This window comes from Sinocyclocheilus anshuiensis, unplaced genomic scaffold (genome assembly GCF_001515605.1).
Source record: "Sinocyclocheilus anshuiensis isolate Anshui unplaced genomic scaffold, SAMN03320099.WGS_v1.1 scaffold626, whole genome shotgun sequence".
Classification (NCBI taxonomy): Eukaryota; Metazoa; Chordata; class Actinopteri; order Cypriniformes; family Cyprinidae; genus Sinocyclocheilus; species Sinocyclocheilus anshuiensis.
In genome coordinates, this window is record NW_015544167.1 from 197,402 (window position 1) to 215,269 (window position 17,868).

The 17,868-nt window shown below is 36.9% G+C and overlaps 1 protein-coding gene across 1 annotated transcript in view; it reads right to left on the reverse strand.

The window, feature by feature from the left end:
- LOC107695915 (kinesin-like protein KIF21A) overlaps nucleotides 1-17,868 on the reverse strand; it is a 44,232-nt gene that overhangs the window by 21,752 nt on the left and 4,612 nt on the right. The window contains exons 8-20 of the mRNA XM_016496027.1: nucleotides 16,832-17,041; nucleotides 15,388-15,450; nucleotides 11,120-11,204; nucleotides 10,911-11,025; nucleotides 9,993-10,181; nucleotides 9,318-9,517; nucleotides 8,549-8,656; nucleotides 8,388-8,456; nucleotides 5,661-5,797; nucleotides 5,433-5,577; nucleotides 4,310-4,504; nucleotides 1,521-1,622; nucleotides 1,216-1,381 (exon numbers count right to left, since the gene is read on the reverse strand). Of these exons, the coding sequence (XP_016351513.1) occupies nucleotides 1,216-1,381; nucleotides 1,521-1,622; nucleotides 4,310-4,504; nucleotides 5,433-5,577; nucleotides 5,661-5,797; nucleotides 8,388-8,456; nucleotides 8,549-8,656; nucleotides 9,318-9,517; nucleotides 9,993-10,181; nucleotides 10,911-11,025; nucleotides 11,120-11,204; nucleotides 15,388-15,450; nucleotides 16,832-17,041 (1,784 nt within the window). The remainder of the gene's footprint in view (nucleotides 1-1,215; nucleotides 1,382-1,520; nucleotides 1,623-4,309; nucleotides 4,505-5,432; nucleotides 5,578-5,660; nucleotides 5,798-8,387; nucleotides 8,457-8,548; nucleotides 8,657-9,317; nucleotides 9,518-9,992; nucleotides 10,182-10,910; nucleotides 11,026-11,119; nucleotides 11,205-15,387; nucleotides 15,451-16,831; nucleotides 17,042-17,868) is intronic.

Consider the following 17,868-nt stretch of genomic DNA (forward strand, 5'->3'; position numbering starts at 1 on the left):
CTAATAAAACACACCTGAAATAGCTAATAAAGCTAGAAACTTTCAGACAGGTGTGTTTGAGCAGTTTTTAGCTAAACTCTGCAGGTCGTCGGCCATCCAGGAGCAGGTTCGGACACCGCTGATTTAAGGTATCCAAAAACGAACTCTGTCAGACATGTGGTTCAGACAATCTCTTCCTGTCTAAAAATGTGGTTCTTGGGCAATATAAGCTGCAATGTGGACCAGACTTAATACTGAGACCACAAACTCAACACACAGTGTTGTAGTAAAGACCAGCTCATTTGAGTCCAAGTCCAGGCTGAGACCTGAGTAGGCTGAGTGCGAGTCAAGACCAAGACCAATGGAGGGTCGAGTTTGAGTCGAGACCGATTCCAAATGCTCCCAAGTACAAAACAAGACGAAGACCATGAAAATGTGTCCGAGTCCGGTCACGAGGCAAACAACACTGATAGAGCTGCAATAGGCAATGATGCCTTAACAGACCACACATGCTTATAGTTTCTGTCAGCTTTTGGGCAATATTTGATTCGTTTCAGGGTGGTCTGCAAGAATTATTGGCTTACACAACTCCATGACTAGTCAACACAGACTCAACACCTCAACTAGTGGCAGAACTAATCAACTAGTCGGTGCAACTCCTAGACCGGGGTAGCCAATACCGCTCCTTGGAAAGCTAACTTCCTGTAGACTTCAGTTCCAAACCTGCTGCAACATACCTGCTTGTTATTTTCAAGTAATCCTGAAGACCCTTGATTAGCTGGTTCAGGCATGTTTGACTACGAATAGAGCTGAACTCTGCAGGATGGAAGCCCTCCAGATGGAGGGATGGCTGTCCCTGCCATAGAGTCTACAGATGCATTTGTGAGTTTTTGCAGAATCACAAAAAAGTCCTGGGTTTCTTATGATTGGCAAAATTGTTCAATATAATGCTTTGCTACTGGGGCTGGTGCAGAAGCAGGTACCAGTGCTTGGCCAGGGCTCATTTTCCAATGACTGATCATCATGATTTGGGCAACAATCCAGGGTTTTTTGTGAGAAAAAGCACAGCCCGCTTTGAGAATTGGCACTGGCTCTGGCACCAGCCCCAGTGGAAAAGCGGAATCTGAGCATTCTGGCATGCTAGCAGGGCTGAGCAGTAGAGTTGGGGTCTCTGTGTAGTTCCTAGGGCCTGGGGTCAAGGGGCTAATGGATAAGCCCCAGGAAGAGTGTCCCTACCTTGCAGAGCATTCCCCAACAACGCATCCAGTTCCGGGTTAAACTCTGCCTTCTCTTTCAGCATGTGGAAGAGCAGCTGGTTTTGAGTGGCACTGTTGATCTCAGTTTGCTTGAGGCGCCCCTCCAACACCTTTATCTGAGATTCCTTCTGAGTCGCCTGCAGACCCTGAAAGCGCGCAGTCAGTATGAATGCCAAGTGTGTTAATGTTTTAATAAATTAATGAAACTGTCTAAGAATAGATCTTTTAACATTGTAGTCTCTAACACAGATCCCAAAGCAGGGTAACAGGTTTGTGATTGGATACCTTGTTGATGGACATGGACATAAAATGGTCCAGTAGGAATCGAGCTTCAGCCAGAGTGCAGGAACCAATCACAGCCGAAACATCAACAGCATCACCCTCCTCCTACATATGAACAAGAACAGTAAGTCCTCAATTAATTAATTCAAACTCCATTTAGACTAACTTCAGTGGTTTGATTTAGGCGGCATTATTCTCAGATCGGTTTGTCAATACGAGTCGCACGTCATTGACAAGCGACGGTGGCGAATGACAACAACTCAGGTGGACGCTTTCCTGCGTGTTGCCAAGCCCATGGTTTTCCTGCGGAATTGGGCTACTTTTACACTGTCGCCGCAGGTTGTGCGATTTTGATGGAGTGGAATCACAACAAAGGGGAAAACCACCTAAAAAACATGACTGGGCTAGTTTTAATTAGCAATTATGCTGGTTTTGTTTTGCTGACCTGCCAACCCTGTTTCCAGGTACAGTACTTGGGTTGTTTCGCAAGTTTAATTCAAGAATTCGCAAGAATTTGATCACATGACAAAGGGTAATTTCAGTGATGGTACTTAATGTCAGTGAAATGATTCAGAACCGTTTCAGTGAACTGATGCAGTGTCATTACAGTAAACTGATTCAGATCATAGAAGGTGCGTTTGATTCGACCATAGGTGTCCTGCCAAGTGGACTTAACAGGGGATTCGGCCATATTATGATACATTCCAATCTGAAGGGAGAGAACATGTCCAGTTCGAAGGGAGCTGCTAATGGCATAGGGAATAAAGGTACACTGATTCATGACTTCGCAGAAAGTGGAGAGGGTAATTTACACCAGTCATTGCTCATCTCTCCAGTACTAAAGGTGGTGAAAAGGAGTTTTATTATTATTTTTATTTTTATTATTATTATTAAATTTATTTCATTATTATTATTATTATTATTATTATATGGCATTATTATTGAGTTTCATCTGTCCCAGGTATCTTTGTTCTGTTCTATTTATTTGTGTTATTACTTGTAATTTGTTTAATTGTTCTTATTTTACTATTAAATGTTTTCTCTTTAATAACGTTAATAACTTTATATTAGTTAGGCTAGTAGTTTTTGCTGTGGTATTGAAATTGGAATTAAAAATGGGTTCATAAAACAACTACTTCAAAATATGTGGTCAAGCAGAACATTGCATTTATGAATGAAGCATTTATGAATGTAAAGTGTGCGTGTAAAGAAATAGTGTGTCAACATTTTGATTAAAATCTAAATCGCAATATTGATCAAAAAAATCGTAACAGTATTTTTTTTGTCCATATAGCACAGCCCTAGTTTACTGTATATGCGGTTGTTCATGGGTAAAAATTGTGCAATATGTGATGGTTCCATCTTACATAAGACACATCTAATATAACCAACTTACATTTATTTTCATATTAAACATCACAACAGATAATTATCACTCAATTTAGCACTTTCAAATATGACATTTAATACTCACTTAATGATAAAAGCATATTAATATAATACTCATGGATGTATTATATCCACATGCTTATTACACAAACGTATGGTAATATATATTTATTTTCAGAAGTATATTATGTCATCATAGTTTACAGGGGTGTAACAGTTCAAATTGCTCACGGTATCATGTATGTTCAGTTTGTGTCATGGTTTTAGAGTCAAGGTCTCGGTACAGTTTGATATGTGCTATGTTTAGGGAAAAAAGACTATACTGTCAAAAAAATTAAAGAAAATAAGAACAAATAATCTAACTACAAGCAACAGCACAAATAAATACAATAGAGCAAAGATACAAATGAAATAAACAGTGCTTTTCAGTTTTTTTTAGGTAGGTCTAACATTAGTTTTTAGGTACAGAAATTGAATAAAATAATCAAATGTAAAATAGCATTGCATATTTGACTGTATAAATTAAAGATTCATCCTTATTAAAGTTACAATCAAGATTCAATCAAGAGCAGTGAGTGATTTCCTTGTCTTTTGTTGTTTGATTAACATTAAAAACTTTAAGACAATGCACAGATCCAGTACACTGATACCGTACGTTCAACCGATTATGTCTTCTAGGATACTCACTAAGACGGCCATGTTGACATAATTTTTGTGTGAATTTGTCAAGCACAAGACTCAATATTTGCGCGCTCTCTGTGGGTTTGGCGCTTCAGATGAGCGCACACACAGATCTTCTCACTGTGCACGTGAGTTCTCATTCGCGTCTTCTGGCTCTTGAATGTTTAACTGGCAAGGCTTAAATGCGTTTAGCTTAAACAGATAGCAGCATGTGCTGTTCGGGTCTCGCCTGCGTTATCAGCACCCGGGTGATGACGGCATCAATGACTGCTCATATTCCAGCATACGGCACTCACATTGAACAAAGTTTACAAAGAGTGACAGGTTTGTCCACGTTTCTTTTTTTTGTTCATCGCTGTTGTTGTAATGTATGAAGCCAGAATGTGTATCCATCGACAGAAACATACATTAGCTGATCTCTGTCTGTTTTCTGTGTTGTTATTTTTAACAAGCCATATTACAGATGCGTTGTCAGATTTAAGTTGAACCGCGGTGCAAGTGCGTGCCGAACCGTGGGTGGAGAACGGTACGGTTAGATTTTTTACCGAGAACCATTACACCCCTAATAGTTTAATATACGTGACGTATGTGTCTACATCTGATGACATGCAGAGTGAACACTGCATAGGGACCCTGTCAATCGGAAGCAACTAGAGCAAGTTCAGTGAACTGATTCAGATATTCAAGAGTCATTTTAATAAACTGACTGAGAGTTGCCTCACCTTGGCTTCCTCCATCTGCATGATGTTGGCCTGGCAGTCAGAGATGCTGTCGTTGATGTAGTCGATGTTGGCCAGCAGAGACTCCAGCTCCTCATTCAGAGACTGAACATCTTTTTCTACCTCCGGTTCCTCCGCCAGCAGTCTCTCCCTCTTTCTGCTGATCTTATCCCGCCGGCGCGTCAGCTCTTCACGTTGCTGTGGACGGGATTTCAGACGACGAGAAGCTAAACAAGTTTGTACATAGCCTTATATTTTTCTTTATATTTTAGGAATGTAAATGTTATCTCCAGTTTTGGAGGTAACGCATTACAAGTAACGCGAGTTATGTAGTATCTAGTGAAGTAACACATTACTTTTAATTTTACAAGAGAATATCGTAGTTACTTTTTCAAATAAGTAATGCAAGTAACTTTGTTTTCCCCTTTATTCACTGACAGCTCTCCTGTCCCTGTGTTGAGAGAAATCAAATCAGAAGCACTTCCTTCAGCCTCAGTCTTATTAATTTCACTTTTGGTGTGAAAGGGCCTTTACAGTTGCCAAAAATATAACTTTTGTTTTTTCGTTATTAAAAAAACAGCCCAGGCGACAAAAAGTAACACAAAAGTAAGGTAATGCATTACTTTCCATTAGTGCTGTCAATCGATTAAAAAAAATCCCAAATTGCATTTGTGCAAATGAAAAATGCTCCCGGAGCTGCTTCCGTGTACAACTGTTGGCACAAGCTAGATTAAAGTGATTATTACATTTTGAATATAGATATTTTTCTTACAAAAACGCATCGATTCACCACAGGAGGCCTTTGTTCACCCCCCGGAGCCGTGTGAGACACTTTTTATTATGGATGGATGTGCTTTATTTCACTTCTTTTGGACTGATGTACTGCAACACCCGCTCATTTTCATTTTTGGGTGAACTATCCCTTTAACGCGCTAATTTTGACAGTACTACTTTCCATAAAAGTAACTAAGTAATGCAATTAGTTGTAAGGAGTAACGCAATATTGTAATGCATTACTTTTAAAAGTAACTTTCCCCAACACTGGTTATCTTACAATTACATTAGCATTAATGCAGGTTTAACATTGTTAGGTAGGTGTTTTTCATGATAACAGGTAGATTCATGCCTTTAGAAGACGATTCATGTCGGTCTCCATGTTGGAAATGGTCATGCGCTGCATGATAATATCAGAGACACGGCGTTCCAGACTCTGCCATTTCCCACGAGCCAATCGGGTAGAGTACACCCCAATCGTCCTGCGATGGTATAATCTAAAGCAAACAGTTGTCCGTCACAGCAGAATGAGCTCACATACTGTACACATATTAACGCACATGAAGCCTGTATAATGTACCTGGTTCCATTAGGTGCTCCGGAGGCCGAGTATGTGCGACCTGCTCTGTGAGAGAGGTCCTGGCTTGTTTCAGGCAGATTCCCCTTTCGTGTGACCTTTCCTGACATGGGTCGCACCTGTCTCCTCAGAGCACTCACCTGAGAGACACAGCAGCAATCACTACAGGAAACTCTGGAAAAACGCAATTTGGCCTTTTGTAACTTGCTCAAATGAACTGAGAGATTAAGAAAATAATTAACATATTAACTGACTATCAAAATAAATTAAATATACCTAAATACCCAAATTGAAGTATCAGTGTTTACATGGTAATTTTTCACTTGCATAGTAGTAAGACTTTACAATGTTCAAATTTATTATCTGAAAGTATTTAGATAATTATTTAGTGTTTAGCTTTTATTTGTAAATTTTTATTTTGATATATGATAATTTTAGCAATTTTGTTATTGTGTTTTGAAATTTTTAGATGTGTTTTTTAGATTTCTATTTAACTTTAATTTATATGTAGTTTTTGATCATTTTTAGTACTTATTTTTTTCAGTTAGTTGCCAAGGCATAAGCGTATTATAGTGTATAAGTGCATCAGTGTTATTTTTGTATTATTTATGTAATATTCTAATAGTAATCAATATTTTGAATTAGCTTTGATTTTCAGTTTTAATTTTAGTTGAAGTTCTAGTAAATTTGTTATGTGTTTTTTTTTTATTATTATTATTATTTCTATAATTAGTATTTTTATTTCAGTTACTTGCCAGGGCAACATTTCTAATTTTCTTTTCTTTTTTTCTTTCCTTTTTTTTATTTAAGTTTTCATTAAATATTTATATATTATTTTAATGTATATATATATATATATATATTTAATTTACCAAACTATTTTCAGTAGTTTGCGTTTTAGGTATCAATAACAACACTGAAGTGCTTAAGTGCATTACATAACAAAAATATCAAAGCAAGTGACTTTTATTTTCAGGGTATTTGCAGGTTTAAAGAAATGAAATGTATAACCTTAATAACACATTTTAAATTGATAAATATTATTGTGTGCATCAAACATCAATGAGTCACATATTGGAGGTACAGTAGAGGCAAAATTGAGGGGAATATTTCACCTCCTCAGTCTTCCTGCGCAGAATAAGTTCCTGTTGTCTCTTCTGAGCTTCAAGCAGTCTTAGCTGATGCTGTACAAGAGAAAAACACAACACACGTTGAACACATTTCACTGTCAGTTGGCTCTTTCATGCTGCATTAGTGTTATTTTCCCATCATGCACCTCCTGTTTGCGTTGGTCCTTTTTAAGTGTGGCAATTTCTCGGTTCCTGCGGGATTCGGCCATCCTGCTCTTCTCCTGCTGCTCCTTCATCTGCTTCATCAGACGCACCTACCAACAGTCAGCTCATTTCAATTCTGGATTAACTGTAGGATTCAGTCCATACAAACTAATTAGACATACCAGAGTGTGGACTACTGCTACTATACAAGAGTACATAAGTTTAGAACAGCAACATTACTACTCATATATCATGCAAGAATAGTAAAATAGCAAAATATTCAATTAATTTCACAGTTAATGTCAATTAATTTAATCTTTAATTTGAATTATCTTAATTTGTGTTATTTTCACAGAAAATATTATGTGAGAAAATGTGTATAACTGATCAATTCAGTTTAATAATTAGCATATCATGTACTCGATCATTACTTGGTCCTAATTTCACTTAATATATATATATATATATATATATATATATATATATAGACACAGCAGCAATCACTACAGGAAACTCTGGAAAAACGCAATTTGGCCTTTTGTAACTTGCTCAAATGAACTGAGAGATTAAGAAAATAATTAACATATTAACTGACTATCAAAATAAATTAAATATACCTAAATACCCAAATTGAAGTATCAGTGTTTACATGGTAATTTTTCACTTGCATAGTAGTAAGACTTTACAATGTTCAAATTTATTATCTGAAAGTATTTAGATAATTATTTAGTGTTTAGCTTTTATTTGTAAATTTTTATTTTGATATATGATAATTTTAGCAATTTTGTTATTGTGTTTTGAAATTTTTAGATGTGTTTTTTAGATTTCTATTTAACTTTAATTTATATGTAGTTTTTGATCATTTTTAGTACTTATTTTTTTCAGTTAGTTGCCAAGGCATAAGCGTATTATAGTGTATAAGTGCATCAGTGTTATTTTTGTATTATTTATGTAATATTCTAATAGTAATCAATATTTTGAATTAGCTTTGATTTTCAGTTTTAATTTTAGTTGAAGTTCTAGTAAATTTGTTATGTGTTTTTTTTTTATTATTATTATTATTTCTATAATTAGTATTTTTATTTCAGTTACTTGCCAGGGCAACATTTCTAATTTTCTTTTCTTTTTTTCTTTCCTTTTTTTTATTTAAGTTTTCATTAAATATTTATATATTATTTTAATGTATATATATATATATATATATTTAATTTACCAAACTATTTTCAGTAGTTTGCGTTTTAGGTATCAATAACAACACTGAAGTGCTTAAGTGCATTACATAACAAAAATATCAAAGCAAGTGACTTTTATTTTCAGGGTATTTGCAGGTTTAAAGAAATGAAATGTATAACCTTAATAACACATTTTAAATTGATAAATATTATTGTGTGCATCAAACATCAATGAGTCACATATTGGAGGTACAGTAGAGGCAAAATTGAGGGGAATATTTCACCTCCTCAGTCTTCCTGCGCAGAATAAGTTCCTGTTGTCTCTTCTGAGCTTCAAGCAGTCTTAGCTGATGCTGTACAAGAGAAAAACACAACACACGTTGAACACATTTCACTGTCAGTTGGCTCTTTCATGCTGCATTAGTGTTATTTTCCCATCATGCACCTCCTGTTTGCGTTGGTCCTTTTTAAGTGTGGCAATTTCTCGGTTCCTGCGGGATTCGGCCATCCTGCTCTTCTCCTGCTGCTCCTTCATCTGCTTCATCAGACGCACCTACCAACAGTCAGCTCATTTCAATTCTGGATTAACTGTAGGATTCAGTCCATACAAACTAATTAGACATACCAGAGTGTGGACTACTGCTACTATACAAGAGTACATAAGTTTAGAACAGCAACATTACTACTCATATATCATGCAAGAATAGTAAAATAGCAAAATATTCAATTAATTTCACAGTTAATGTCAATTAATTTAATCTTTAATTTGAATTATCTTAATTTGTGTTATTTTCACAGAAAATATTATGTGAGAAAATGTGTATAACTGATCAATTCAGTTTAATAATTAGCATATCATGTACTCGATCATTACTTGGTCCTAATTTCACTTAATATATATATATATATATATATATATATATATATATAATTTTTTGTACACTTGTGTGGTTATAACACAATAAAATATATAACAAATAAATTCAAATTTTTATGTCAATGTTTATTTTTTATAGCCATCTATAAACAATTTAGTGGAGATTTTGTGAAAAGGAGGCAATTCTAAATGAATTTTTGCATATGTTGGGAGTAGGGGTGTTGCGTCTGTGGACCACTGGGAGGCGCAGTTTGTGATCAAATATTTTATGTTGTAATGGTGATTCAGCATGTTTCAGTGATTCAGTGCACAGCCATGTCTCCATGGTGACTCTCACTTTGGTTTTCTTCATTTCCGCCAGATCTAGCTGTAGTTTCTTCAGTTGCTTCTCGTACTGTGACTGGTTCTTCAGTAGACGAGCGTGTTCCTTCTGAGCCGCCTGTAGTTTCTGGAGCTCTTTGTTCATGACACCGAGTTTCTTCTCGTACTCTGCTTTTATCCGTTTGGTCTTGTCCTCAGAGCATGACTCCACAGAGCCTACAACAAAACAAAACAAACAAAAAAATAAAACAAAAAACAAAACAAAAACATAAAAAACCAACAAAACAAAACAAAACCACAAAAACAAAACAAAACCATTAAAAAACAAAGCAAAATAAATAAATAAAAACAAAAAACAAAAAACAACAAAACACAAAAACAAAACAAAAACAAACAAAAAAACAATACAAAACAAAAATAAAACAGAATATTACTTATTTTATTACTTATTATAACACTTATTTTTAAACCCCTCCCCCCAAAATACCAGGCTCCAACACTTTTTGCAACTCAATCTATTTCTGAAGGATAAAAATAAGACCCTACCCTGTATTTCTTTCTGGTTAAACATACTGGTTCAGTACTGCAGATATGGAAACTAAACTGAGCTGTTACTGGCATTTTATGATGATATTACATCGACCCCAGCATCGTGCATCATATAGCGTAGCGGTGGTGTATGTGTCCTTACCCATGTTGTGCAGCACACGGTCTCGCTCCAGCTGCGTGTCTCTGATTTTGCTCTGCAGCATCATGAGTTTCTGCTCATACTGTTGTTTGAGCGTGTGCAGACGTCTCTGACTGTTCTCAAGCTCATCGATCAGCTTCTGCTTGATGGCGATCTCACACGTGATGTTGGCCAGATCTGCCTGGAAGTCCTCTAATCAATTCGAAAACAATAAAAATACTTCAAAATTATGTTTACAAAAAGACAGGCATTAAATGGGCATCATATTAGGGCCCGAGCACTGCAGTGTGCCGTGCTCCGTTAATTCTTCTTCTTCTCCAAAATAAATCGCATTTTTGAGGGCCTAAACATGCTCAAAAACTCATGAAACTTTGCACATGCATCAGAACTGTAGAAAATTTACATCTGATATGCATGGCAAAATGGCTCGATAGTGCCACCTATAAAATTTCAACGAAGCACCCCTCCCACTACGTTTCACTTACGAAATTCAGTACATTCATGTAATGTCCCAACACCTACAAAAAAGTCTCTTGGAGCGAAATCCTAAACGCAACAGGAAGTCATTCATTTTGAATTTCCTCTACGAGTTTTGTGCAGTTTTTGCCATTTTCAGGCCTCGTTTTAAATTGAAATTTGCTTTAAAAAAGTAGTACTGTATATTATATATGTGCTTTGTTGTATATTTACAAAACAGCAAAACTCTTGCACTTCATTACTTAAGATAAATAAATAATAAAATAAAGTTAATAATAAAATAAAAATAAAATAATTAGATCTGGCTTACTAAAATCATGTTTTATTGAGAATTTAATGAAAATTCGCAGCATATAGCTTTAGTACTAGTTGAAGTCTCTAAAAAGCAGTCGTTTTCTAAATCATATCAAGGTAAAGTTATTATTTCACAGTAAACATCAGTACCCTTCTCATCCAGGTCAGAGTCAGACTCATCAGAGCTCTCCTCTGCATCCATTTCCTCTTCCTCAACATCCTCCTCGTCTTCCTCTCCATCTCCCTCCTCACGGTCACTGGCCTCCTGAGGGAAACAATCTCATGTCAAAGACTGAATGATGAGCTCCACCCTCCACACAAAATGTGTTCTGATAGGGCAAGCGGCCTGTCAATCATACCATCTCTGGCTCTTGATTGGTCGATTCTAACTGCTCTCTCTCGTTAATCTTCTGTTCGCTGTCAAGTGTTTCATCTTTGTTGGCACTGCAGGAAAAATCAAAACTAGAAATTCAAATCTGTTTTGTAAGGTTTATATATATATATATACACTATGCAGCATAGATTATCTGAAACAAAACAGAAAAACTAAATTAGGAGGGAAGGAAAAATAACATGGTGTTATGACAGACACATGATGCAACAGAGAAGTTAAATGGTAACATATTAAAAACAGAATTTGCTCTTTTGAAAACAGACAATTCAAAACTTCCTTTCTGGTTTACTCAAACCATTTATTAATAATAGTTTTACTATTAAAAACAGCTTTAGCTAATTGAAATAAAGCACATATAAAATAAAATATAAAGATATAAATAATAAAGCAATAAGCCCCGTGAAGCCGTGGTTTACAGTGAATTTATAACAGCTAAGGGGCGTTCTTAGGCACGACCTCTCTAGGACCGAACTTGCCTACCCCTGGGTTAGACAATCATAACAGAGGTCATTTACATATAGTCAGCAAAGTACAGCAGCAACTTCAGAGAGAGGATGGATCATAAAAATAAATGTTCAGTGTTTATGGTATAAGAGAATTACAAGTAAACCTTATGGAAACCTGTACTTGAAAAACATATATATATATATATATATATATATATATATAGACCAATAGTTTAATGAACTGATCTGCTTCTTATAGAATGCTGAGCTTCAACTGCGAAAGAAAGTCTTTTGTATTAAGCTCATAGTCACCTGTGGCTCGAGGTGCCAGATGTCTTTCCTTTCAGTGTCGCCTAGGCATCTAGCGTCCAATTTGTAGGCGCTGTAGAGAGGGATCTTGTGATGAACCGAGTACAGAGTAGCATAATGTAAGCCTCCATTTTCCAGCTTCTGACAGATTTTCTCAGCATTCTGGTCCATTCCGCTTGGTTCTGTGCCTAGGTAGAAAAACTCATCACACTCATTAAAGCTATGGACCACTTTTGCCTGAGCACTGAATGCTCTCAGCACGAGACGGGTGATCAGACCCAGAACAATCATGGTGTGAAGCTGCTTCTGTGTTTTAGAGCAGAGACAGCAGAAGCTCCGCTGCTTTAAACACAGTCACTGTCAGTGATGCTGTTGTGGGAGTGACTGAAATTAACTAATGAGGAGAAATGAGGAATGTGATGGGATCTTTCTTCATCATGGTTACGGGACTAATTTTAGAGCTGTCACATGTACAGAAACATGGATTTAAAATAAAACATATAGAGGGATATACTAATGTTGCTCAATAATGCAGTGTTTGCAGTTTCCACTTCAGTTTTCTGATACATGTTGGTTCACTTCTGCATTTGGAATATATATATATATATATATATATATCGAAGAACATTAATGAAGTATAAACATTTTCTGGGCTGTTCTCCAAGGCTGGAAACTACCTGCTGAAAGACAATCAGAATTTAAAGACTGCAAGCAGAGATGAAACACAGGGGGTTATGGGTAATTATAGAGGGCAGATAAGGGACAGAGAGACACAGGGACAAACCTGTCTTCCTCCACCTCTTCCTCCTCATCCTCCTCTCTCTTGTCACTCAGCAGCTGCTGGAGTCTTCAGAGGTCAGAGGTGAAGGGTTAAAGAGAGGAAACGAGGAGCGCAGAGAGACAGATAGAGAGGGGTACGGTGCACACATTAGTACAGACAGCTGTTGATCACAAAGAAGTTCAATGTGGATAAGGACACATCATCTTAAATGGGGTCATGAACTGGCTTTTTTATTATTTTATACTGTTGTCTGAGGTCCACTTATCACCACGTTCGCGTGGTGTTTACATTCAAAAACATCAAAATCAATAAGTAATAGGCAATTTTCTACCCTGGTTTTGAGGCCGGCTCGAGAAACGCTGGGTTTTTATGGGCGTGCCGCATTGAAGACTTGGAAGTAAACGCCCACTGCTGTGACTGGATAACAGTTTTGCATAGTAAACTAACTACAAACTAACTTCATAGTTGGAGCCCTCTGTAACTTTAGACACATACACATAATCAGGACATATCAAGCGAAACAAAGCAATAGTGACACAGTACAAATATGTTTTACTCACATAAGTGTGCTGCGCCATTCCTGTCGGATCTGATGTAGACGGCACAGCATTGCTTTTTAATCTCAGTCTCTCTGCAAATCCAGCGTCGACCTGTGTCTTGTTTACAAAGGAATCCGCGGTGAAATAAAGCGAACAAACGCTCAATGTTTTACTCACGCGAGCTGAAACTTCATTAAAAATAAAGCAACCATGCATTCCTAATATTTGAATCTGAAGGAAGGTTATGCAGCGACTGTGTTCTTCCACAACCAGGCACTGCACTATATTTTGCGATCTTTAACGGCATGTTGCTCGATCCGGTTTAGCGCCACTCGTGTTATTTCCCTACTATGTCATGCGTGAATCAGTGGGCGGGGCTACAGAATTAGGCGTTGATGTTGTCAATAAAAGCTTTTATTTCAGAAACAAGGACGTTTTCAGTTCTGAAACTTACAGGATATTCTTTTTGTACGATGATCTCTTACAGTATATATCAAAAGCTCAAGTAAGAGCTGATTTCTCAATTCATGACCCCTTTAATATATATATTATGGCTGATATGATATCTCTGTAGGGTTTTTTTGTTTACTAGAGTTCACTAGATTTAGTCTTCCATTGCATAACACAACACAAAAACGTTGTGAAAAAAAAAAAGATACTTTTACAAAAATTTCACAAAGACGGGAAGCTTTGAGCACTGATTCAACAAATTGAAGAGCAAATGTTTTGCATTAGATGTGTGATTGCTGCTTTATCTGTGTATTTGTCATCCTTTATCATCCATTTTCATCCTTTTTTTCCATATATTTTCAGTATGTGTACTATTGTTTTATTATTATAAAAAAATATTACCACCTCAGACTGAGATCACTTTCACCCTCTTTTTACCTCTTCTTTTTCTTCTTCTCCTTCCTCTTCAGTTTCTCCAGATCTTTCTTGGCGATCTCAATTATGTCGGAGGTCTCTCGGCTCAGGTCGGGCCCCAGCAGCGCCGGAGAAAAACTTCCAGACGATCCGTAAAACGGAGGACGGCTGGACGCTCGCGTGAGGTTTCTCCTCAGGTTTTCATTCACTGCTTCACTCTCCAGAAGTTTGGCTCTGAAATACACACACAAAAAAATGTAGAGTACATGTTTTATTAAATAAATAAATAAAGTTTATTTAGCAGTTCTACATTAATAGGTATAAAAGCACAACCAAAAACAGTATAGATTTATAATATTGGCAGCGAATATTTGCACTAAATAGCATATTTTCTTAGCGATAGATGCTATTTACACTAAGTGCAAATAGTGATGGATGCTATTTACACTGTTAAAATAGCAGGATTTTCTGCTATTTACACTACTTATTGCAAATAGTGGCAATTATCTGCACCTCAGTATTATAGTACATTATAAAACATTATGCAGTAATAACGTATTGAGTGTAAAATGTAATTTTAATTCAAATTATTAAATGGATGCCACCTAATTGGGACAATAAAGCCCTCCTTACACCTACCCTAACCCTACCCGATACTTTATTTTCAACTTTTTGATTATTTCCTTCATTTTTATTGAAAATAAATGCCTTTCCGATGTGATATGAGATTTGAAAAGAGAGAAAAAAAAAGTTCAATTCGAACCCAGGTTGATCGCGTCAAAAAGACTACGGTACGCGCTTTATCGTCTTCGCCACTGAAGCTGACGATTATCGGCCGTCTTCTATAGTGTTGACCATCCCTATCACACGTTTGTGGGTGGAGCTAGTGTAAATAGCCTCTGCCAACAAGGCGGGCTATTTGCACTAGTGTAAATAGACACTCCGTTATAATTTGTGACCCTGGAGCACAAAAGCAGTCTTAAGTCGCTGGGGTATATTTGTAGCAATAGCCAAAAATACATTGTATGGGTCAAAATTATCGATTTTTCTTTTATGCCAAATTTGTGAGATTCACCCACTGCTTTAAGGTGTATTTGAAAAAAAAAAAAATAATAAATCAAAAGAAATCAAAGTACACAAATGAAGTATAAACATTTTGTGGGCTGTTCTCCAAGACTGGAAACTACCTGCTGAGAGACAACCAGAATTTAAAGATTACGAGCAGCGATGAAACACAGGGGGTTATGGGTAATTATAGAGGGCAGCGAGGGGAAAGAGAGACACAGGGACAAACCTGTCTTCCTCCACCTCTTCCTCCTCATCCTCCTCTCTCTTGTCACTCAGCAGCTGCTGGAGTCTTCAGAGGTCAGAGGTGAAGGGTTAAAGAGAGGAAACGAGGAGCGCAGAGAGACAGATAGAGAGGGGTACGGTGCACACATTAGTACAGACAGCTGTTGATCACAAAGAAGTTCAATGTGGATAAGGACACATCATCTTAAATGGGGTCATGAACTGGCTTTTTTATTATTTTATACTGTTGTCTGAGGTCCACTTATCACCACGTTCGCGTGGTGTTTACATTCAAAAACATCAAAATCAATAAGTAATAGGCAATTTTCTACCCTGGTTTTGAGGCCGGCTCGAGAAACGCTGGGTTTTTATGGGCGTGCCGCATTGAAGACTTGGAAGTAAACGCCCACTGCTGTGATTGGATAATAGTTTTGCATCGTAAACTACCTTTCTGTGTGTCTGTTTGACAAGCTACGTCCTTCATAGTTGGAGCCTTCTGTGACTTTAGACACATACACATAATCAGGACATATCAAGCGAAACAAAGCAATAGTGACACAGTACAAATATGTTTTACTCACATAAGTGTGCTGCGCCATTCCTGTCGGATCTGATGTAGACGGCACAGCATTGCTTTTTAATCTCAGTCTCTCTGCAAATCCAGCGTCGACCTGTGTCTTGTTTACAAAGGAATCCGCGGTGAAATAAAGCGAACAAACGCTCAATGTTTTACTCACGCGAGCTGAAACTTCATTAAAAATAAAGCAACCATGCATTCCTAATATTTGAATCTGAAGGAAGGTTATGCAGCGACTGTGTTCTTCCACAACCAGGCACTGCACTATATTTTGCGATCTTTAACGGCATGTTGCTCGATCCGGTTTAGCGCCACTCGTGTTATTTCCCTACTATGTCATGCGTGAATCAGTGGGCGGGGCTACAGAATTAGGCGTTGATGTTGTCAATAAAAGCTTTTATTTCAGAAACAAGGACGTTTTCAGTTCTGAAACTTACAGGATATTCTTTTTGTACGATGATCTCTTACAGTATATATCAAAAGCTCAAGTAAGAGCTGATTTCTCAATTCATGACCCCTTTAATATATATATTATGGCTGATATGATATCTCTGTAGGGTTTTTTTGTTTACTAGAGTTCACTAGATTTAGTCTTCCATTGCATAACACAACACAAAAACGTTGTGAAAAAAAAAAAGATACTTTTACAAAAATTTCACAAAGACGGGAAGCTTTGAGCACTGATTCAACAAATTGAAGAGCAAATGTTTTGCATTAGATGTGTGATTGCTGCTTTATCTGTGTATTTGTCATCCTTTATCATCCATTTTCATCCTTTTTTTCCATATATTTTCAGTATGTGTACTATTGTTTTATTATTATAAAAAAATATTACCACCTCAGACTGAGATCACTTTCACCCTCTTTTTACCTCTTCTTTTTCTTCTTCTCCTTCCTCTTCAGTTTCTCCAGATCTTTCTTGGCGATCTCAATTATGTCGGAGGTCTCTCGGCTCAGGTCGGGCCCCAGCAGCGCCGGAGAAAAACTTCCAGACGATCCGTAAAACGGAGGACGGCTGGACGCTCGCGTGAGGTTTCTCCTCAGGTTTTCATTCACTGCTTCACTCTCCAGAAGTTTGGCTCTGAAATACACACACAAAAAAATGTAGAGTACATGTTTTATTAAATAAATAAATAAAGTTTATTTAGCAGTTCTACATTAATAGGTATAAAAGCACAACCAAAAACAGTATAGATTTATAATATTGGCAGCGAATATTTGCACTAAATAGCATATTTTCTTAGCGATAGATGCTATTTACACTAAGTGCAAATAGTGATGGATGCTATTTACACTGTTAAAATAGCAGGATTTTCTGCTATTTACACTACTTATTGCAAATAGTGGCAATTATCTGCACCTCAGTATTATAGTACATTATAAAACATTATGCAGTAATAACGTATTGAGTGTAAAATGTAATTTTAATTCAAATTATTAAATGGATGCCACCTAATTGGGACAATAAAGCCCTCCTTACACCTACCCTAACCCTACCCGATACTTTATTTTCAACTTTTTGATTATTTCCTTCATTTTTATTGAAAATAAATGCCTTTCCGATGTGATATGAGATTTGAAAAGAGAGAAAAAAAAAGTTCAATTCGAACCCAGGTTGATCGCGTCAAAAAGACTACGGTACGCGCTTTATCGTCTTCGCCACTGAAGCTGACGATTATCGGCCGTCTTCTATAGTGTTGACCATCCCTATCACACGTTTGTGGGTGGAGCTAGTGTAAATAGCCTCTGCCAACAAGGCGGGCTATTTGCACTAGTGTAAATAGACACTCCGTTATAATTTGTGACCCTGGAGCACAAAAGCAGTCTTAAGTCGCTGGGGTATATTTGTAGCAATAGCCAAAAATACATTGTATGGGTCAAAATTATCGATTTTTCTTTTATGCCAAA